The sequence below is a fragment of the Sinocyclocheilus grahami genome, unplaced genomic scaffold, assembly GCF_001515645.1.
Source record: "Sinocyclocheilus grahami isolate Dianchi unplaced genomic scaffold, SAMN03320097.WGS_v1.1 scaffold546.1, whole genome shotgun sequence".
Lineage (NCBI taxonomy): Eukaryota > Metazoa > Chordata > Actinopteri > Cypriniformes > Cyprinidae > Sinocyclocheilus > Sinocyclocheilus grahami.
Window position 1 is genome coordinate 703,393 of NW_015505725.1, and position 17,240 is coordinate 720,632.

Genomic DNA, 17,240 nt, shown 5'->3' on the forward strand with positions numbered 1-17,240 from the left:
ATTCTAATTGTAAACATTTGGTTTACAAGGGTAAGTCTGTACATACAATATCAAATACTAGTTAAATCTCTTCAGGCTGTGACATGCAAAGGAAATGCATGTGTAAGCAAATAAACACCCAACAAATCCTCTTTTAGACTGTTTATTGATTCAGTAAATGCATATAAATGATTCACTTTCTTCAGAATGAGACCATTATTAGATTAGTACGTCTAGTACAAATAAATAAATATTTTAACAAAAAAGGAAAGATATTACAAAATGAGGTTCAAGTATCAGAAGCAAACGAATGAATTACCGTTAAGAGCCAATATACAACATTGCAATAAGTCGTGTGATAAACAGAAGATTTGAAGAGTTCAAATTTAACTCCATTTCGACAAAATCTCTTAATTCTAATTGTAAACATTTGGTTTAGAAGGGTAAGTCTGTACATACAATATCAAATACTAGTTAAATCTCTTCAGGCTGTGACATGATAACAAAACTGAAACGTTAAAAGTACAATTAAATCCAAATGTTATTTAGATTTTTCAATATAATTCTCATATTAGAATGTAAAAAAGCAGCTCTGGCCTGATAGCTCAAGCACTAGGCACTCTAGGGAATTAATAAATGAACAGTATAAAAATGTATCTGATATCAGTCACGCCATAAAATACACTCAATATAAACAACAACTATAAACACTGCTTCCCTTTGTCCCATCCAAACACACATAAAACACCCTGTTTTATAACCTTGCGCATCGACCTTGTCATCAGGTCATAAAAACACACAAAAAACAAATCCATAACACAAATCATCTGAAACCGCAGTGGACAACATGATAACGTTTAAACGGCTTTCAAAACTGCCAGCAGCATTACAAATGGTAAGACTCATTATTGCCCTCAGAAATGAAGACAAATAAATGCAAATGATCTAAATGTGCAATTTATTATTTGCAGCATATGTTTGAAAGTGAGTGTAGAAAAGCCATGAATCAGCCCGGGTGATCTTTGGTCTGTTTTAGCATCGTCCTTCAAAGTTCAGGGCATATTCTTAACATCAGTGTTAAAAAAAACTGGCTGAGACCAAAATAAAAACATATACAAGTAGTATCCTGTTACGTAAACAGGGAATAGTGTCCAAAAATGTGGGGGTGGTTGACAACAATCCCTGCCACTGGGCTCCGATTTTCCCTTCATACCCCAAAAACACGCATAGAAATCACTAAACTCCATACTAGTACAAACCACACGATACGCACATTAATTACAAGTTCATGAAGGACGAATAGAAAAACCCACAGCTGCACTCAACTGTCCATTTTTGGGAGCTGGACACACACACACACACACCATCTCTGGGAGGAAAAGAGGAAGCAGCTTGGCAGGAAACTCTTCCGCGCTGAGTAAAGCAATACAGCCTTAAAATCTCACAGGCAGAGCTGAGGGGGTTCATGGCACTCTATGGAGCATTTCTTCAGGTTCTGTGCAAAAAGAATGTAGATCGTTTGGTTAATTACTGAACAGTCGGTCTACTCAACAGGCTAGCTGCTAGCTCACAGCAATTAGCATAACACAAAACCGTTATGATTGTTATGGATTAAATCTACATGGAATCTGCACTCAAAACGGGAATATGTCCAAAGAATTCGAACAATGAACGCAAACACTACAGATTCCGCATGCTTTGCTGGTGTACTTATTTAATAATTTGGCTAAAACATTTTCAGCTAATAATAACCCTGTTTACACCCGGTATTCTGTTATTAGCATCCGTTTCAGGTAGCTAGTAAGCACTAAATAAAACCGTAAATTCGAGATGTTAATACCAGGTGTAAACAGGGCCCAAAAGTGTAATTTTACCTCCATTTAAAGGGGTCATATGATGCTGCTAAAAAGAACATTATTTTGTGTATTTGGTGTAATGAAATATGTTTATACGGTTCAAAGTTTAAACAACACATTATTTTCCACATACTGTACATTGTTTCTCCTCTATGCCCCGCCTTTTTGAAACACGTCGATTTTTACAAAGCTCATCGGTCTGAAAAAGCAAGGCGTGTTGTGACTGGCCAGCTATCCAATGCGTTGTGATTGGCCGAATACCTCAAGCGTGAGACGGAAATGTTACGCCCCTCACATACTGTTGATGCTGTGTCCTGGCCGGAGCGACGAGACAAAAACATTAAAACCCATTACAAACGAGGCATTTGTTGCATCCAGTGGGGACATGATTACTGATTATAATGACTTATACTGTCTTTTTACGCGTTGCGTTGAATCTTGCCCTCAGAAATGAAGACAAATAAATGCAAATGATCTAAATGTGCAATTTATTATTTGCAGCATATGTTTGAAAGTGAGTGTAGAAAAGCCATGAATCAGCCCGGGTGATCTTTGGTCTGTTTTAGCATCGTCCTTCAAAGTTCAGGGCATATTCTTACCGTCAGTGTTAAAAAAACTGGCCGAGACCAGAATAAAATCATCTACAAGTGGTATCCTGTATTACGTAAACAGGGAATAGTGTCCAAAAATGTGGGGGTGGTTGACAACATTGTTTAATCCCCGCCACTGGGCTCTGATTTCCCTTCATACGCAAAAACACACACAGAAATCACTAAACTCCTTACTAGGACAAACCACACGATACGTACATTAATTACGAATTCATGAAGGATAAATAGAAAAACCCAGGTTGCACTCTAGTGTCCATTTGTTGAAAGATGGACACACACACACCTCTCTGGGAGGAAAAGAGGAAGCAGCTTGGCAGGAAACTCTTCCGCGCTGAGTAAAGCAATACAGCCTTAAAATCTCACAGGCAGAGCTGAGGGGGTTCATGGCACTCTATGGAGCATTTCTTCAGGTTCTGTGCAAAAAGAATGTAGATCGTTTGGTTAATTACTGAACAGTCGGTCTACTCAACAGGCTAGCTGCTAGCTCACAGCAATTAGCATAACACAAAACCGTTATGATTGTTATGGATTAAATCTACATGGAATCTGCACTCAAAACGGGAATATGTCCAAAGAATTCGAACAATGAACGCAAACACTACAGATTCCGCATGCTTTGCTGGTGTACTTATTTAATAATTTGGCTAAAACATTTTCAGCTAATAATAACCCTGTTTACACCCGGTATTCTGTTATTAGCATCCGTTTCAGGTAGCTAGTAAGAAAACCGTAAAACCGTAAATTCGAGATGTTAATACCAGGTGTAAACAGGGCCCAAAAGTGTAATTTTACCTCCATTTAATATGATGCTGTGATGCTGCTAAAAAGAACATTATTTTGTGTATTTGGTGTAATGAAATATGTTTATACGGTTCAAAGTTTAAAAAACACATTATTTTCCACATACTGTACATTGTTTCTCCTCTATGCCCCGCCTTTTTGAAACACGTCGATTTTTACAAAGCTCATCGGTCTGAAAAAGCAAGGCGTGTTGTGACTGGCCAGCTATCCAATGCGTTGTGATTGGCCGAATACCTCAAGCGTGAGACGGAAATGTTACGCCCCTCACATACTGTTGATGCTGTGTCCTGGCCGGAGCGACGAGACAAAAACATTAAAACCCATTACAAACGAGGCATTTGTTGCATCCAGTGGGGACATGATTACTGATTATAATGACTTATACTGTCTTTCTGCATTTGTGATCAGAGAAATGACAAACAGCAAGTGCTACTCTACTGCCCAAAACTCGCGTTTGAATCATCAGTGGCAAATCCTTTGAATGAAAACGTACTTACAGACTGTGAGTCAGAACTGCCGGCATTTTAGTCTAACGTTACTCTCCCAGGATCAGTAAACAGTCCTCCATAAAATGTGCTGCACACATCTGGATATTTGGGTTAACGAATAATTCGCAACGAAAAACACAGTGGCCTAGCGTCAGGGGAAGCCCCGGCTTAGCGTGCGCTGAGGCCGGGCTAGAGTGAGCTGAGGCGGCGTTGGGCGGCATTATGCAAATCTTCCCACATAGTGAGGTAGATATGTGGGGGCGTGTTAGAACGAGCCGTTTTAGGCAGGTGTGGTTGACTCAACTTTTATAAAGAATATCTCTTTGGATTTGAGACTTTAGTCTTTGCAACTTTACAGATCTTCTTTATGCACCAAGAGCTTGTAACACTCAAAAGAGAAAGGAAAAAATGAAAAAATCGCATCATATGACCCCTTTAACACATTTTACAACATTTAAATCGATTCTATCCTAAAATCACTATAGAAAATGTTTGCAGTCTGCAAATTTTGCCCCGAACCCTGAAACGTCCCATTATCGACCGTCTGCTATACTATTTAGCTACTCTACCACATTAGTTTCTATGACCGTTACCTCTGAAAGAGCAGCACTGACACCACTTGTAGGTCATGTAAAAAAGTGCGTCTTTAAGCATGTAAAAAAATGAGCGAGAGACAGACAGTGACCATTTAGAGAACAAATGAGAAAGTGGCTATCTAGATATAAATGAAGATACGAACATAAAAAGTGTAGTGTTACTACAGTACTTGATTACATCTTCAAAAATACCACCTTTAAAGGGCCCATATTGTAAAATTATAACATTTAATCAGTTGTAATTTTGTTTTACATGACCATTTTCTACCCTTTCTCGAAAACAAACAAGCTTGCTGCTGTACCTTTAAGACTTCTATATGCAAATAAGGTTGTCATGATTGGTTAAACTTTATGTACGGGCATGGTTCACAATAACATTCACCAGGGCAGGTCAAGTTACAAAATACTGCATAAGTAATGTTATGTAAATGCAGGTGGTTTTATGTTAATGAGCTCATTGATGTGACATCATAATTATGAAGACGTCTGATTGGTTCGTTTTAATAAATCACCAAGTGACAGATACACACCAAGATAGAATTTGAGTTTGATTGGACGTCAACAACCAAAAGATATGAGCAACATTTTCTTGCTGAATTAAAATCCGATAAGGATGTGATGGTCAAGTCGGGTACAATTATTTGAAGATGATAAGGAAGAAACAGAAATAGGAAATACTTACAGACAAGCTTCACTAAGCCAGTGCTGTAGTACATAAAGTGGAATGAGGAAGGATAAATGGAAGGAAACAGAAATAGAATGTGAAAAGCCGAAGCATGAAATGATTAGTACGTCACTACAGGGTTATGGAGTGAAGGTATGATACGCTAACTGCGGCTCACCTGTGTGGACAGAGCGAGAGTGGTGTGTGAAGTTGAACACAGGGTCAGTTGGGTGGGCGTCACCTCTCTGATGATTGTGTCATCCAGACCCTCGATGCGGGGCTTCTTACTGGGTTCAGGGCTGGTGAGAGGGGTCACGCTGTTTCTCCTGATCAGAGTGCTCGGGCCTCTCTTCACCTCCTAGAGACAGAAGAGAGAACAAGCGATTAGAAGCTGAAATGGTACAGTGTTTGTGTGTACGGTGTATGTGCTTGTGCTTACCTCTGGTCTGTCTCTATGTGTGTTCACTGCCTCCACATTCAGAGTGATGGATTCAACTTTGCACCCTTTAAAAAAAACAACAACACACAATTAGTTTGTGTTATACAAAATGATTCAGATTAAATATTATCAGAGATAATAAACTTACCATAAGCCACCGGGGTCAGCTTCAGTACTGTGTGGAGTGGACACTTCAGGTACGGCATCTCATCTGTCGACAGGAAATTAAAGGTTAGTATGATTGCACTGCAAATAAGGACGTAAAAGTGTGCGGATGCAGATGAGGACTCATTTACTAACTAAGTAATAGTGAACAGCGTTCCCTAATCTAAAGTGTTATCTACTCTTTTTTTTCCCTTTTTTTTTTAAAAAGTATGCTAAAATGTACTTCTTTGTCACAAGGGGTTTGTTCCTCACATAAACTCACTAGCTTATGGCTTCAGAAGCCATATGGACTATTTTTGGAGCTCAAGTGGAACTTTCTCTTCAATTTGTGTGGAAAAGTGAGCATGGGACATCCTGCTAAACTTCTCCTATTGTTTTCCATAGAAGAATGAAACTCATAAGAGTTTAAAATGACTTGAGGGTGAGTAAATGATGATATGAAGTTTCATTTAAGAATCTCACCTGCACTTTTGTCCAAGAAGTAGGCTAGTAGGCAGCGCATCACAGCCTGGTGACAAACGACAAGAACATTTTCCTGTCGTTCCAGTCCCATGATCACAGGTTCCACCCGCTGAACTAAATCCTGATATGACTGGAGAAAGACAGAAGCATTTAATTAAGGATACTTTCTTATACTTCGTCGTAGTAAGACATTTTGTCTGTTTGTACCTCTCCGGAGGGGTAGCGGTAGTAGTATTTGTCTTGATCTCTGAGAGCAAACTCGTCTGGAAACCTCTCCCTCATTTCTTCATAGGTCATCTCCTCACACACCCCCTATAGACAACATACAAACATCTTAAGGAGATTGAAATGGAGTAGCATTGCAAAAAAACCAAACCAGAGAAGCATGCACTTACGCCATCAATCTCATTCAGGGCTTTCCACTGTTCGTACGGCACATTGAGGGCCTCTGCGGTTTGGATACTACGGCGCATCTGGCTTGTCCAAACCTTCAAGTCCTTCAAGTTCTGCTCTTCTACAAATTTAGCAAGAGCTCCTGCAAACTACAGAGCGGGACGGTTTGTTATTCTGGATAGTTTGGACAAATTGGACACATGGGTAATTTAGTACTCTTGGCTAGCACACGGTTTCAAATTTGACAAATACTGTCCTTGGCACCAAATTGAGCTTACTGGCAACAACATGCCTGTTTATGACGGCTTGCAAAGGTATAAGTCAGCTTAAGATGAGTCAAGAACTATTCAAATGTAATTACCCAACCTCACAAGTCGAACCTCCTGCATTCTTTTCCAAGATTTATGAGCATAGTACCTTTCGTCCACGTGTAGACAGTCCAGAGTCTCCGCCCAGTCGGCCCTGCAGGTTGTGTTGGCTCTCGCCATGGCGACACAAATAAATAGACCGTGGCTGCACATGGATGTTCATCAGGTAGTAGACGATCCGACTCTGGATGTGGTCTTGAATACGGTTCACCAGGAATCTGCGACCCACGTCGATCACTTTGATGAAGGACAAATTTCTGAGAGGAAAAACAAGGAAATGCGGTTAATCTTGTGATATTAAAGAGAAGTCAGTGACGAAGAAAGTGTGTGTGTGTATTGCTAGCATACTTGTCATATTGGTCAGGGTCAAGTGGCTGATAGTTCATTCGGTAACATTCAATTCTTTTCTTAAAGTCTTCCATGGCATCCGTCTTGTTGCAATCTTGATAGTCTGGACTTGACACCTTAACTTCCTGTTTAGGCATTCATGTAATGTTTAGAGGTTTTCCACACTTTATTGCCAGTAATTTAGCAGTCACTGTGCAAAAAAGTATATACGTTATATATAAAGTTTGAAACGTTTATTCATGCAACTTACCAAGATATTACAGGCGATTACATTTGGGTCGTCACAAACAGACTCAATGAAGAAAATCTGCAAAAGTACATTGTATTAGTGGTCTTCATCCCTGTAATTGTCATCAAAAGCAATCTTCAAGAGAATACAACTGACCTTGAAGCCATTTACTGCACCAAACTCCAGGATCATATCTCGCCGCTCTCTGGTTGTGTTTGTAGCATCAAAAACCTGTGGAAAGACACAGCAGTGAGGATCTGCTCTTCTCAGCCTAGCTAGCCGTTTATACATCTACAGAAGATACTTACAGCCACTTGACCTTCCTCTTCGGTGAGGTAAGTCTTGACATCTCTCAGAGCGGCCAAGGCACATTGCCTGAGGACAAAACAAAAAGATTAATTACTCCATATATCTACATAAACGAGTTGAAGAAGGATTCATTTTCATATTATGGCATTGTGCAGTTCAGGCACACAACTCACTGTCGGATTTTTACGGCATCCTCATTGTCCGATTTGAAGAAATCGTAAGTGCTGTAGTGTTTCACTGCCTCTCGACGATACTCGCCAACGTTAAAGACTAGAAACACACGTTCACAATTAAGAATTCCTGCAAAATGTTACTATTGTGTATAGGTGAAATTCATAAAGTCATTTTGTCTCTCATAGTTGAGGTATACCTATGATGAAAATTACAGGCCTCTCTCATCTTTTTAAGTGGGAGAACTTGCACAATTGGTGGCTGACTAAATACTTTTTTTCCCCACTGTATATATATATATATGCATGCTTGATTTTGTACCTTTTGTGGGAATACCAATCCAGTTGAGGTAGCGTGTGAGTTTCCTTGAAATGTAGGTTTTGCCCCGAGCAGGAAGCCCTACCATCACTATCACCGTTGGGGGGTTTGCCAGGTGGGGGCCTCCATGTGCTGAAATAAAAGATAAAATAAAATACCTGGTCACATTTTGCTAAACAAATGTGTATGAACAGAGTCACAACTTGCCATTCGCCTATATTTTAGGGGTTTTCAAGGGAAATGGACACTTTTTCTTTTCCTTTCAGTTTCCCTCACTCCACATGATGTCTCAGTCACATGCTAGCGACCCTCCCCGCCAGTCAATCAGACAGCCAGCTATGGCCCAGGTCGTGTGCGCACAGATGCACTTTCAAAACTAAACATTTACTACACTTAAACGCACATGCACATTCCACGCCGCCGGCAGCAAGACGTTAGCCGGGTCAGGCGCAGATAAGTCATTTTCTCATACACACACACAGAGACACATAAATCCTCAAAGTAGTACATGTTTCTGTGCATGTCTGAACTGTCATGGGAATTGCCAACAAATTATATGTATTTATGCAGTTGTGCATTAGGCTAGGATTCAGAGTTTTGTATATTCTGATTGAGCTTTTATTTCATCAAGTTATTTATCGGTTAGATTAATCCCTATCAGAGAGAGAGAGAGAAAGTACACAGCAGTTTTTCTCAATGAGTTACAGACGTCCATTGGCAGGTGGCCATGTGAATGGGCAATGTGAACCAGCGCAGTCAGGGTTAATCCTTAAGAAGATCCCCAACCTCAAACTCCGCTCAATCAGCAGACACAGACAATGATCTTATTAGACTTTTACCGGCTATCCACGTACAATGACCAGACAGAATCTTATGGAGAACATAATATATATTTTTTTAATATACATTTACATTTTTATGCATAAAGGAAATTATGATCATGTTTTGGGACATTAACATGTTAGACACTGTGAATCTTACTGTTATTTTAGAGGAGGACATTTAGAATTTTGCAATACTGCAATAAAAAAAAAAAAACGCTATCCTGGATACAATTATTTGACTGTAAATAAAATGTATCATTGCATAAATTATTACAATTATAGTATGTTTATTTAGATTAAAGTTTTATGGCCTGCCGATTTATTTTTTTGCAATTGTTCTGTCTTTCATGACACATACATCGACACTCCTTTCTAACTTACCAAATATGAGCACTTCTGTATAGGCTATTTATCATTTATTGCAGTAAATTATGCCTTCATTATAATCACAGTGAACAACATGAGGGGCAAGGTGATATCCCGGACACAGCAGATATTATAATGCATCGCTTGTGATGAGTATGCATCCTCTACTGCAGTGTTTCTCAAACAGGGGTCCGTGGACCCCTAGTGGTCCTTGACGTAAGGCCAGGGGGTCCGTATTAAGTATAAAGTTTTGTATAAATGTTGTATATTTTGACATGACATGTTCCCATGAAACAAAAATCCATATGGCCAAATACTGGACAAGTCAACTAACTTGAATTATACTTGACTGCATTTGGTCCTCACAAAGACACAAAAGATACATAGATGAGTCAATTTTGTTCTGGGGGTACTTGAGGATGGTTCTGAATTGGACTGGGGTCCGGTACGCCAAAGGGTTGAGATTCACTGCTCTACTGGCATCCCGCTCACGCCAATTCGACCAATCAGAGCCCAGCATGATTGGAAACCCTCTCCGTCAAATCCCTATTCAGTGTTCTTCAATGCCTTGGCGTCGTCAGCGTGCCAATGATCTCGAACGTCTTTACAAAGGCGATGCGCGTGGGTCTCCATGACAACAGAATCACTTGAGACATCTTTAGCCGGCTATATCATGTCATTTAATTCTGTAGTCATGGCAACCGATGAACCATCACCTTAAACTTCAGATGTAAATACGCTTTCATGTTAATAATAATACATGTGCTCACCATTCTTTAATATGAAATAAAAATGTAAATATGTAATCACTTACATGTGCGGGGCATTGAAGGTTTGCCATCCTTAGAGGGAATCCAGATTTTTTGGATTCTGTTTTGGGTTAGCTCCCTTGGCATTCCTTTCAGACTGGGAAATGTCAGCAAAATAAACTGCGGCACGTTACACACACCGGCTTCGGAAATTCCAAGACTGTTTGCGAACACAAACGAAAAGTCAAGAATTAGGAGTCTCTTCTTTGTAAGTCGTCGTCGTCTTCTTCTTTAAAAGCTGTTTGAAGATTTGCGCCGATTTGCCTCCGTTCTACTTTTGAAGACCACCTCGCTCGCTCTGCTCTCCGGTAACCCCTCGCGTCAAGTCCCTCCCTAGTCATCCGCGCTTTAAATACGGCACCGGCAGCACGAGGCCGTGACGCAACTCCAGAAGAGGCGTGTCTTCCGCTGAGAGCGCTCACACGCGCCACCTTGCGGGGAAACGCGAAACATGCTTCAAATGAACAAAAATAAACCCCTCAACTGTGGTGTATACACTTTACATCCATGCGTTTTAATAATAGACTATTCATTATTATTATTTTGATGTTTAGTTGTATTTCTAAACGCTAATTGTATGCACAAAATGATAAAAGGCATTGTAAGGCAGCGCACTCAAGAGCATTAAAGATGCAGGTCACGCGTAGAGTGGGCATCCCCACATGCCTACGTGCGGGGAGTCACTACATCAATCCATCAATCTTCATAAACCCGTGGAGAAAAACAGCCAGCATCTTCAAGCTTGCTGAATTACTACTGGCTTGTTGTTTTTAAAATGATTATTTCCTGCCATAAAAGTAGTCAATTAGTAATGAACGTAACGGTCAACTCTTAGGGTAAATGTAAAACAAAATGATAGTCCGTTTTATTTCCATATCTGTAAAAAGGTGTTTAACTGATGAATCGGCAATTAAATGAAACTAGATGTGTATGTAATTTCAAGAATTACTTTATATAACTTTTAGCACAACCAGTGATTTGAAAGAAATTGTCACTGGGGTTTATTTAACAAAAAAAAAAATGTTAAAAACAAATCCATTCATTACTTATAATAATAAAAGATCTTCCGAGATATTTCAAACTTCTAGTCTAATGAACATTCAACGTTTTGGAACATTATAGAAAAGGCAACTTCGCTGAATTTAACGTTAGGATAGCCTATATAGCAGGGACCCTCAAATCTGGCCCACGAGATCCACTTTCCTGCAGAGTTTAGCTCTAACCCTAATCAAACACACCTGAGCATGCTAATCAATGTTTTCAGGATCATTAGAAAATCACAGGTAGGTGAGTTTGATCAGGGTTGGAGCTAAACTCTGCAGCGCATTGGCCCTCCAGGGCAAGATTTGAGGAACCCTGATATATAGCCTATAGGCTACAATAGGCTATTTAGTGTTTATTTGTTTGCCCTTCTTTGTTTTTGTTTATTTGGTCCTTTTTTCATTGTATTTCATTGTTTAATTTGAATAGAAATAGCTATACGGAGTAAAACAGTGAAGGAATAGGTGCATTTAATCATTTGTTAAGCCTTTGTTGGTTTTGAGGTCTGCGGTGAAATGCTGAGTGCTTGGGTGACTCTCGCATCTGCACGTACAGGATGACACCCGAGGGCGTGGCATCGCTCTACCAACCTCACATCTTCTCGAAAATAGTCTATTACACGCAGCGTTAAACGGAAAATGACTCTTTTTTTGTCTAGTTCTCGCGTGGCAGCTCTTTAGAACACTTACCGACTAATATTTCAGAAGGCATCTGAAGGTTTTAGTATCAGAAAACAAATCCTTCTATTCATCCCTTCTCACACAGACACGCGACACCCAGAGAAAGCAAGTTAATTGCGAGTCATATGAGAACAGTGTTGTTTTTCCCCAAGCTTCGTGTCACTTTCTCGTGATTCCAGGTATCACGTCCCCCACTCTTTCATTTGTTAATGCACTGCGAGCCTGTTTCCCGTCGACTGCCGCGCTGACCCAGTCCCAGAAAGCTGTCTGGCTGAGCTCAAGGTCTTTTCTTTTTTTTTAGTTGGCTGATATTTGCGGGACCCTCCGGCATATCATTCTAAAATATGTATACACGCGGTCGACTTACTCGCCTAGCAGTGTTTTTAACTTCAAACTAATTCAACTTGCGATTTTCATCAAGAAACAGGTTATAATTTAACACTAAAGCCCCAAAATTATATCTGGAGGCTTGGAGGTGGGCTCTTTTAACTTGGGACAGTTATCAAGCACCTAAAGCCATGCACACATATCCAGAGGCGGACAAAGTACTCAACTCTATTACTTGAGTGAAAGTACAGATAGTGCTGGTCAAATATAACTCCATTACAAGTAAAAGTCGTAAAGACAGACTTTTACTTAAGTAAAACTACAGAAGTACTTGCTTTTAAAAGTACTTAAGTACCAAAAGTAAATTTCCTTTATGTCAATGCACTGTTTTATTGTTGTACGTAGTACTTGCAATACTTCTGAAGCAACTTACAATACATTACACCTGCTCAATACACTGACTAGCTTGTAGTATCTTTGGAATAAAGAGCTTTTAGAATGTTAAAAAATGAACACCCTATACCCACCCCCACAAAAGCAGGATGGTAGAGATCTCACAGCTCTGACAGTGTGCACACATCTATGTGTAGACACCTATTGTGTTTTATTAGGAGACACACAACAGTTCTTCTGTGGCTTAATAGGTAATATTTTCACCTACACAATTTACACAAAATCAGACAATATTGTGTCTAATATATACCACAATATTAATTTCTTATTATTGAATTGTTGTAAATAAATATCACATTTGCAACTGGTCAGTGTTCAAAAAGATGCTGGGAAATCACTTCATGTAGCCCCAAGAATGATTACTGATAAACCGTCTGAAAAAAAGAAGTTTTTAGGGTAGAAAGAACTCACCCACTGACTTTCAAAGCTGCTAACAACGTTCTACTTCGAGGAGCTTGATAGAAATGTAGTGGAGTGAAAAGTACAATATTTGTCTTTCAAATGTAGTGAAGTTAAAGTCATAAGTTCCCAGAAAAAAAATAATACTCAAGTAAAGTACAGATACTCAAAATGTGTACTTAGTTACTGTCCGCCTCTGCCCATATCGCCCTATAAATCACATAGCAACGCTCTAACAACCACTCCAAACACCTTTGCAACCGCAAAGCAAATTTGTCGCAATGTCGCAAATTCTTATAACTTTCTTCCACGAGGGCTAGGGATGGATTTTCGCTTTTTTTTTTTTTTCAAAATCATACATTTCCATATTAATCACATCATACAAATTTGTGCACAACTGCAAACAGTTATGTTTTCTCATGAGACTGGGTTGAACAAGCCCTCCAAACACCTTATTTTCAAGTTTCATTCGAAAAATAGAAAACTCTCTGAAATCTCAAACCGGTTTTAGGACAGAAATCTCAAGTTATTCAGGAAACGGTCTAATCGGCACACACTCTCAGACTGCTCCATGCAGGAGATTATACTGGGATTTGGGTTACTGGTAACGCCAATGGCTTTTTCAGTGAAGTGCACTGCTAGATCTGTTATTTAACTTGCTTACAAAACACACACATTGTAGAACATGCTTCCTGTGAAAGATGTGGAAATATAGATTGCTTCATGCATCTGAACAAGAACAAACAAACACCTACAATAGGAAATAAGACTCTAGAGTAAACACTAAACAGTACACAGGGTTGTTGTGATACACACTGTTACCGTAAAGTGTTGACTGACTCGCTATAGTAAAAATAAATGAGCAAAGTGAGAAAGGCAAGTGATCCTGAAGTTGTTCCTGAAGCTGGTGCACTCTGCACAGGGATAAGATGTCAAAACCAGGAATAGACCAGAGTGAACACAAAACACACACACACAGTGAAGTGTACAAACAAACACACACTTTTTAATGTTCTGAGCTAGTGAGTAATGAATGGACCTTTTATTAAAGGAAGGAATCGGTTTCTTACTGAACTTTTGAGATATATTTTAGAGAAATTGTACATTGTGATACTACATTAACTTATAGTTTGGTGGATATTAATGTAAGCTGTATCCTTCAGGTGTGTTTTTATGGAACTACCCAGCCGTTACTGTAAGGCCATTAAAACAGAGTCATTGATCATAAATTAATTTCACAAGTTAAAGTGTAGGGAGTCATTTCCGATAAACACTGTCCTGATGTACTGTTTACTGTAAATGAAACTGGCAACCCGACCCCTCTCCTCTCACAACACACGTACAAGCAGTCAGAGCAATTCAAAAACAAACAGCAACTAAACTAGTACACCTCCCTACCGTAGGTAACTGTCACACATTTGTTGTCAGCTGTATAAAGGCGAGACTCAAGTCTTAAATCAAAGGGATAGTTCACCCACAATTTAATCGTTTCAAAGGTTTATGACTTTATTTCATCTGTGGATCACAAAAGACATTGTTTAAAGAACTGTTTTGTCCATACAATGAAAGTAAATGGGGTCCAAAACAAACCAAAACAATTATTACTTTCCAACTGAAGAAAGATCTGCATACAAGTTTGGGACACCATGTGGGTGAACTTATCCATTTAAATTAGGCCTTTTAAAGAACATCCAAAAGTGGGCAAACCTAAAAATAAACCACCGAATCTAAAATAGTATATCATAAAACTGCATAAACCCCCACAACTGTAAATATCTCCTTCCTCTACGATTATTTCCCCACACACATACGCTAGGATGAGTTGAGAAATCGTGATATACAGAAAACAGAAATCATGTAGAGTATGATTGGCACAGACTCTTTTATCTTCAGACTATGAATCCGTTCAGTCGGAGGATATCAGAGATTTTGAGCCGATTAGAACACATTATTAATCTTCTAGCAACGAGGCGCTCATTTCTATGTGAGTGTGTTGTGTTCAGAATGACCTGAAAGTCTGGTAGAGTGTGAATCTCAGTCGTTTAGTGTAATGTCCAGGTTTTTTTTCTGTAACCATTTACAAAGGCGGCAAGTTTATGATGCCTGTAGTTTTAAAAATCTGTTCAGAGCCTTAAAGGGTTAGTTCACCCAAAAATGAAAACTGGCTTGTGTTTTACTCACCGTTGAAGCATCCTAGGTGTATATGACTTTCTTCTTTCAGACGAATCCAATCGGAGTTATATTAAAAACTGTCCTGGCTATTCCAAGCTCTATCATTGCAGTCAGCGGGTGTTGCAGTTGAACAGTCCACAAGTCGTCAAATACAGTGCGCGCATCCATGATAAAACGCGCGTCACACGGCTCCGGGGGGATTAAAGGCCTTCAGTAGTGAATCCATGCGTTTTGTAAGAAAAATATCCATATTTCAAATGTAATAAACACTTTTCTCTCACATCCGTTATCTATCATACACGGATCCGTTCCAGCGGAAGGCGTATGACATATGCATAGCACGCGCGCCTCTGAGGTATGCTAGTCTCGTGAGTTTGTTTATAGGAGCAAAGGAAGCAAACTTTCCTTACTTTAGCAAAGGAAAACCAGTCTCCTCTTGGCTTATATCGAAATCCTCCGACATTTTTCTTTGCAAATCCTCGGTTTGTACTTCGAATTCGTGAACGGCGTTTTGTTTTGTTGTCTCTCCACATTCGTCACTAATCACGCAATGCCGACGTGCTACTTCATCCGCTGGCACGGCTTCCGCGTATGACAGTTGGTGGAAGTGATATAAAAGTGTTTATTACGTTTGAAATATGGTTATTTTTTTTACAAAAACGCATGGAATCACTACAGAAGGTCTTTATTCACCCCCCGGAGCCATGTGAGGCACGTTTTATTATGAATGCGCAAGTTTTATTTGACGACTTGTGGACTATTCAACTGCAACACCCGCTGACTGCAATGATAGAGCTTGGAATAGCCAGGACAATTTTTAATATAACTCCGACTGGATTCGTCTGAAAGAAGAAAGTCATATACACCTAGGATGCTTCGAGGGTGAGTAAAACACAAGCCTATTTTCATTTTTGGGTGAACTAACCCTTTAAGGGTTAAGGAAAAGTTTTTTATACAGACCTTGGCTTTACTAAAAAATTTTTTTATTTAAATATATATATATATATATATAATTTACATGACTTTTCCAGGTCTACAAATTACAAATTAAAATTGTATCATTAAAATTGGGCTACCTCATGTATCTAAGTTTTCCAAGAAGAAACCCTGGTTCTTCAAAGAAAAAAAAAGAGGTGGATATTAAAAAAAATAAAAATTCTAGCTTCTTTTAATGCTTGATTTTTCTCGTTTTAAATAATTTTAAGTCATCTTAACATTTGATGTTTGTAGAAGTTTGCTAAGGCCCCCTAGTGGGCCCTGATTGAGAACCACTGCTCTACATTTCAAGTCTTTAGGATTTTTCCAACATAATTTAACGGCAATTCGTAACTATTTTTTTGCTAATTCATATTAATTCGTATATTCATTTGTATGTTTTCAAACAATCTGCTCTCACCCCGCTGAGGTAGGCTTAGTGGTGGAGCTTCTTACTTTTTTAATATACTGTAAATCTGATATTTTCACATAAAAAAAACATTCGTAAGCTCTAGTTGGATTTTTGAACTTTTTATTATGTGCCAGTTTAACTGCTCAGAAATAGTATATCTTGCTTCAACAAGCTGCACGATTTAAAGGTGACATATCATGAAAATCTGACTTTTCCAGGTTTTAAGTGCTATAATCAGGTCCCCGGTGCATCTACCAACCAAGGAAAGGTGAAAAAGATTAACCCAGTAACTTTGCTTTGGTAAGCCTTTGTCTGCAAGCGGCTGAAAAAACGAGCGCGTCTGATTTTGCTCCCTTGGTGACGTTGCAAAGGGATCTCATTATAATATTGCCGCCCCTTAATCTGTAAGTTTCCACCCACGGCGCCATGGCGAACCTTTGAGCAAAACTCGCTAACTGTTCTGTCTTTGGCTGCACAGACGAGCACAGAACACTATTTAGAGTCCCAGCCTCAAGAGGAGACAAGAGAGCAGTGGATTTATTGATTTATTTACTGTATATTGCTGCTGCCACACAGATCTAAAAT

General features: G+C 39.3%; 2 protein-coding genes across 3 annotated transcripts in view; both read right to left on the reverse strand.

Moving 5' to 3' along the window:
* Positions 1-2,498: 2,498 nt before the first annotated feature.
* Positions 2,499-10,535, reverse strand: LOC107555830 (6-phosphofructo-2-kinase/fructose-2,6-bisphosphatase 3-like). Of its 2 annotated transcripts, XM_016238743.1 has the most exons (16): positions 10,202-10,535; positions 8,201-8,329; positions 7,882-7,978; positions 7,708-7,774; positions 7,556-7,630; positions 7,421-7,477; positions 7,171-7,295; positions 6,872-7,079; positions 6,457-6,603; positions 6,269-6,373; positions 6,062-6,191; positions 5,583-5,645; positions 5,435-5,499; positions 5,174-5,353; positions 5,014-5,036; positions 2,499-2,859 (listed from the first exon to the last, which is right to left on the reverse strand). In XM_016238743.1, the coding sequence occupies exons 1-16, from the start codon at positions 10,281-10,283 to the stop codon at positions 2,853-2,855; spliced, it is 1,560 nt and encodes a 519-aa protein (XP_016094229.1). In that variant the 5' UTR covers positions 10,284-10,535; the 3' UTR covers positions 2,499-2,852. The 2 variants fall into 2 exon arrangements, with proteins under 2 accessions (XP_016094229.1, XP_016094228.1); XM_016238742.1 differs by lacking the exon at positions 5,014-5,036 and having other exon boundaries at positions 10,202-10,534.
* A 3,282-nt stretch (positions 10,536-13,817) lies between these two features.
* Positions 13,818-17,240, reverse strand: part of LOC107555820 (splicing factor 45-like) — a 22,076-nt gene continuing 18,653 nt past the window's right edge. The window contains exon 13 of the mRNA XM_016238719.1: positions 13,818-13,825. Within this exon, the coding sequence (XP_016094205.1) occupies positions 13,818-13,825 (8 nt within the window). The remainder of the gene's footprint in view (positions 13,826-17,240) is intronic.

What these genes read in the sequence shown, in the direction of transcription:
- LOC107555830 (XM_016238742.1), bottom strand. Translation starts at nt 10,283, where the DNA reads ATGCCAAGGGAGCTAACCCAAAACAGAATCCAAAAAATCTGGATTCCC. An exon ending in GATTGGTATTCCCACAAAAG is followed by an intron (nt 7,979 to 8,200) that starts GTACAAAATCAA and finishes GTGTGTTTCTAG; the next exon opens with TCTTTAACGTTGGCGAGTAT. An exon ending in GCTGACCCCGGTGGCTTATG is followed by an intron (nt 5,500 to 5,582) that starts GTAAGTTTATTA and finishes TTTTTTTTAAAG; the next exon opens with GGTGCAAAGTTGAATCCATC.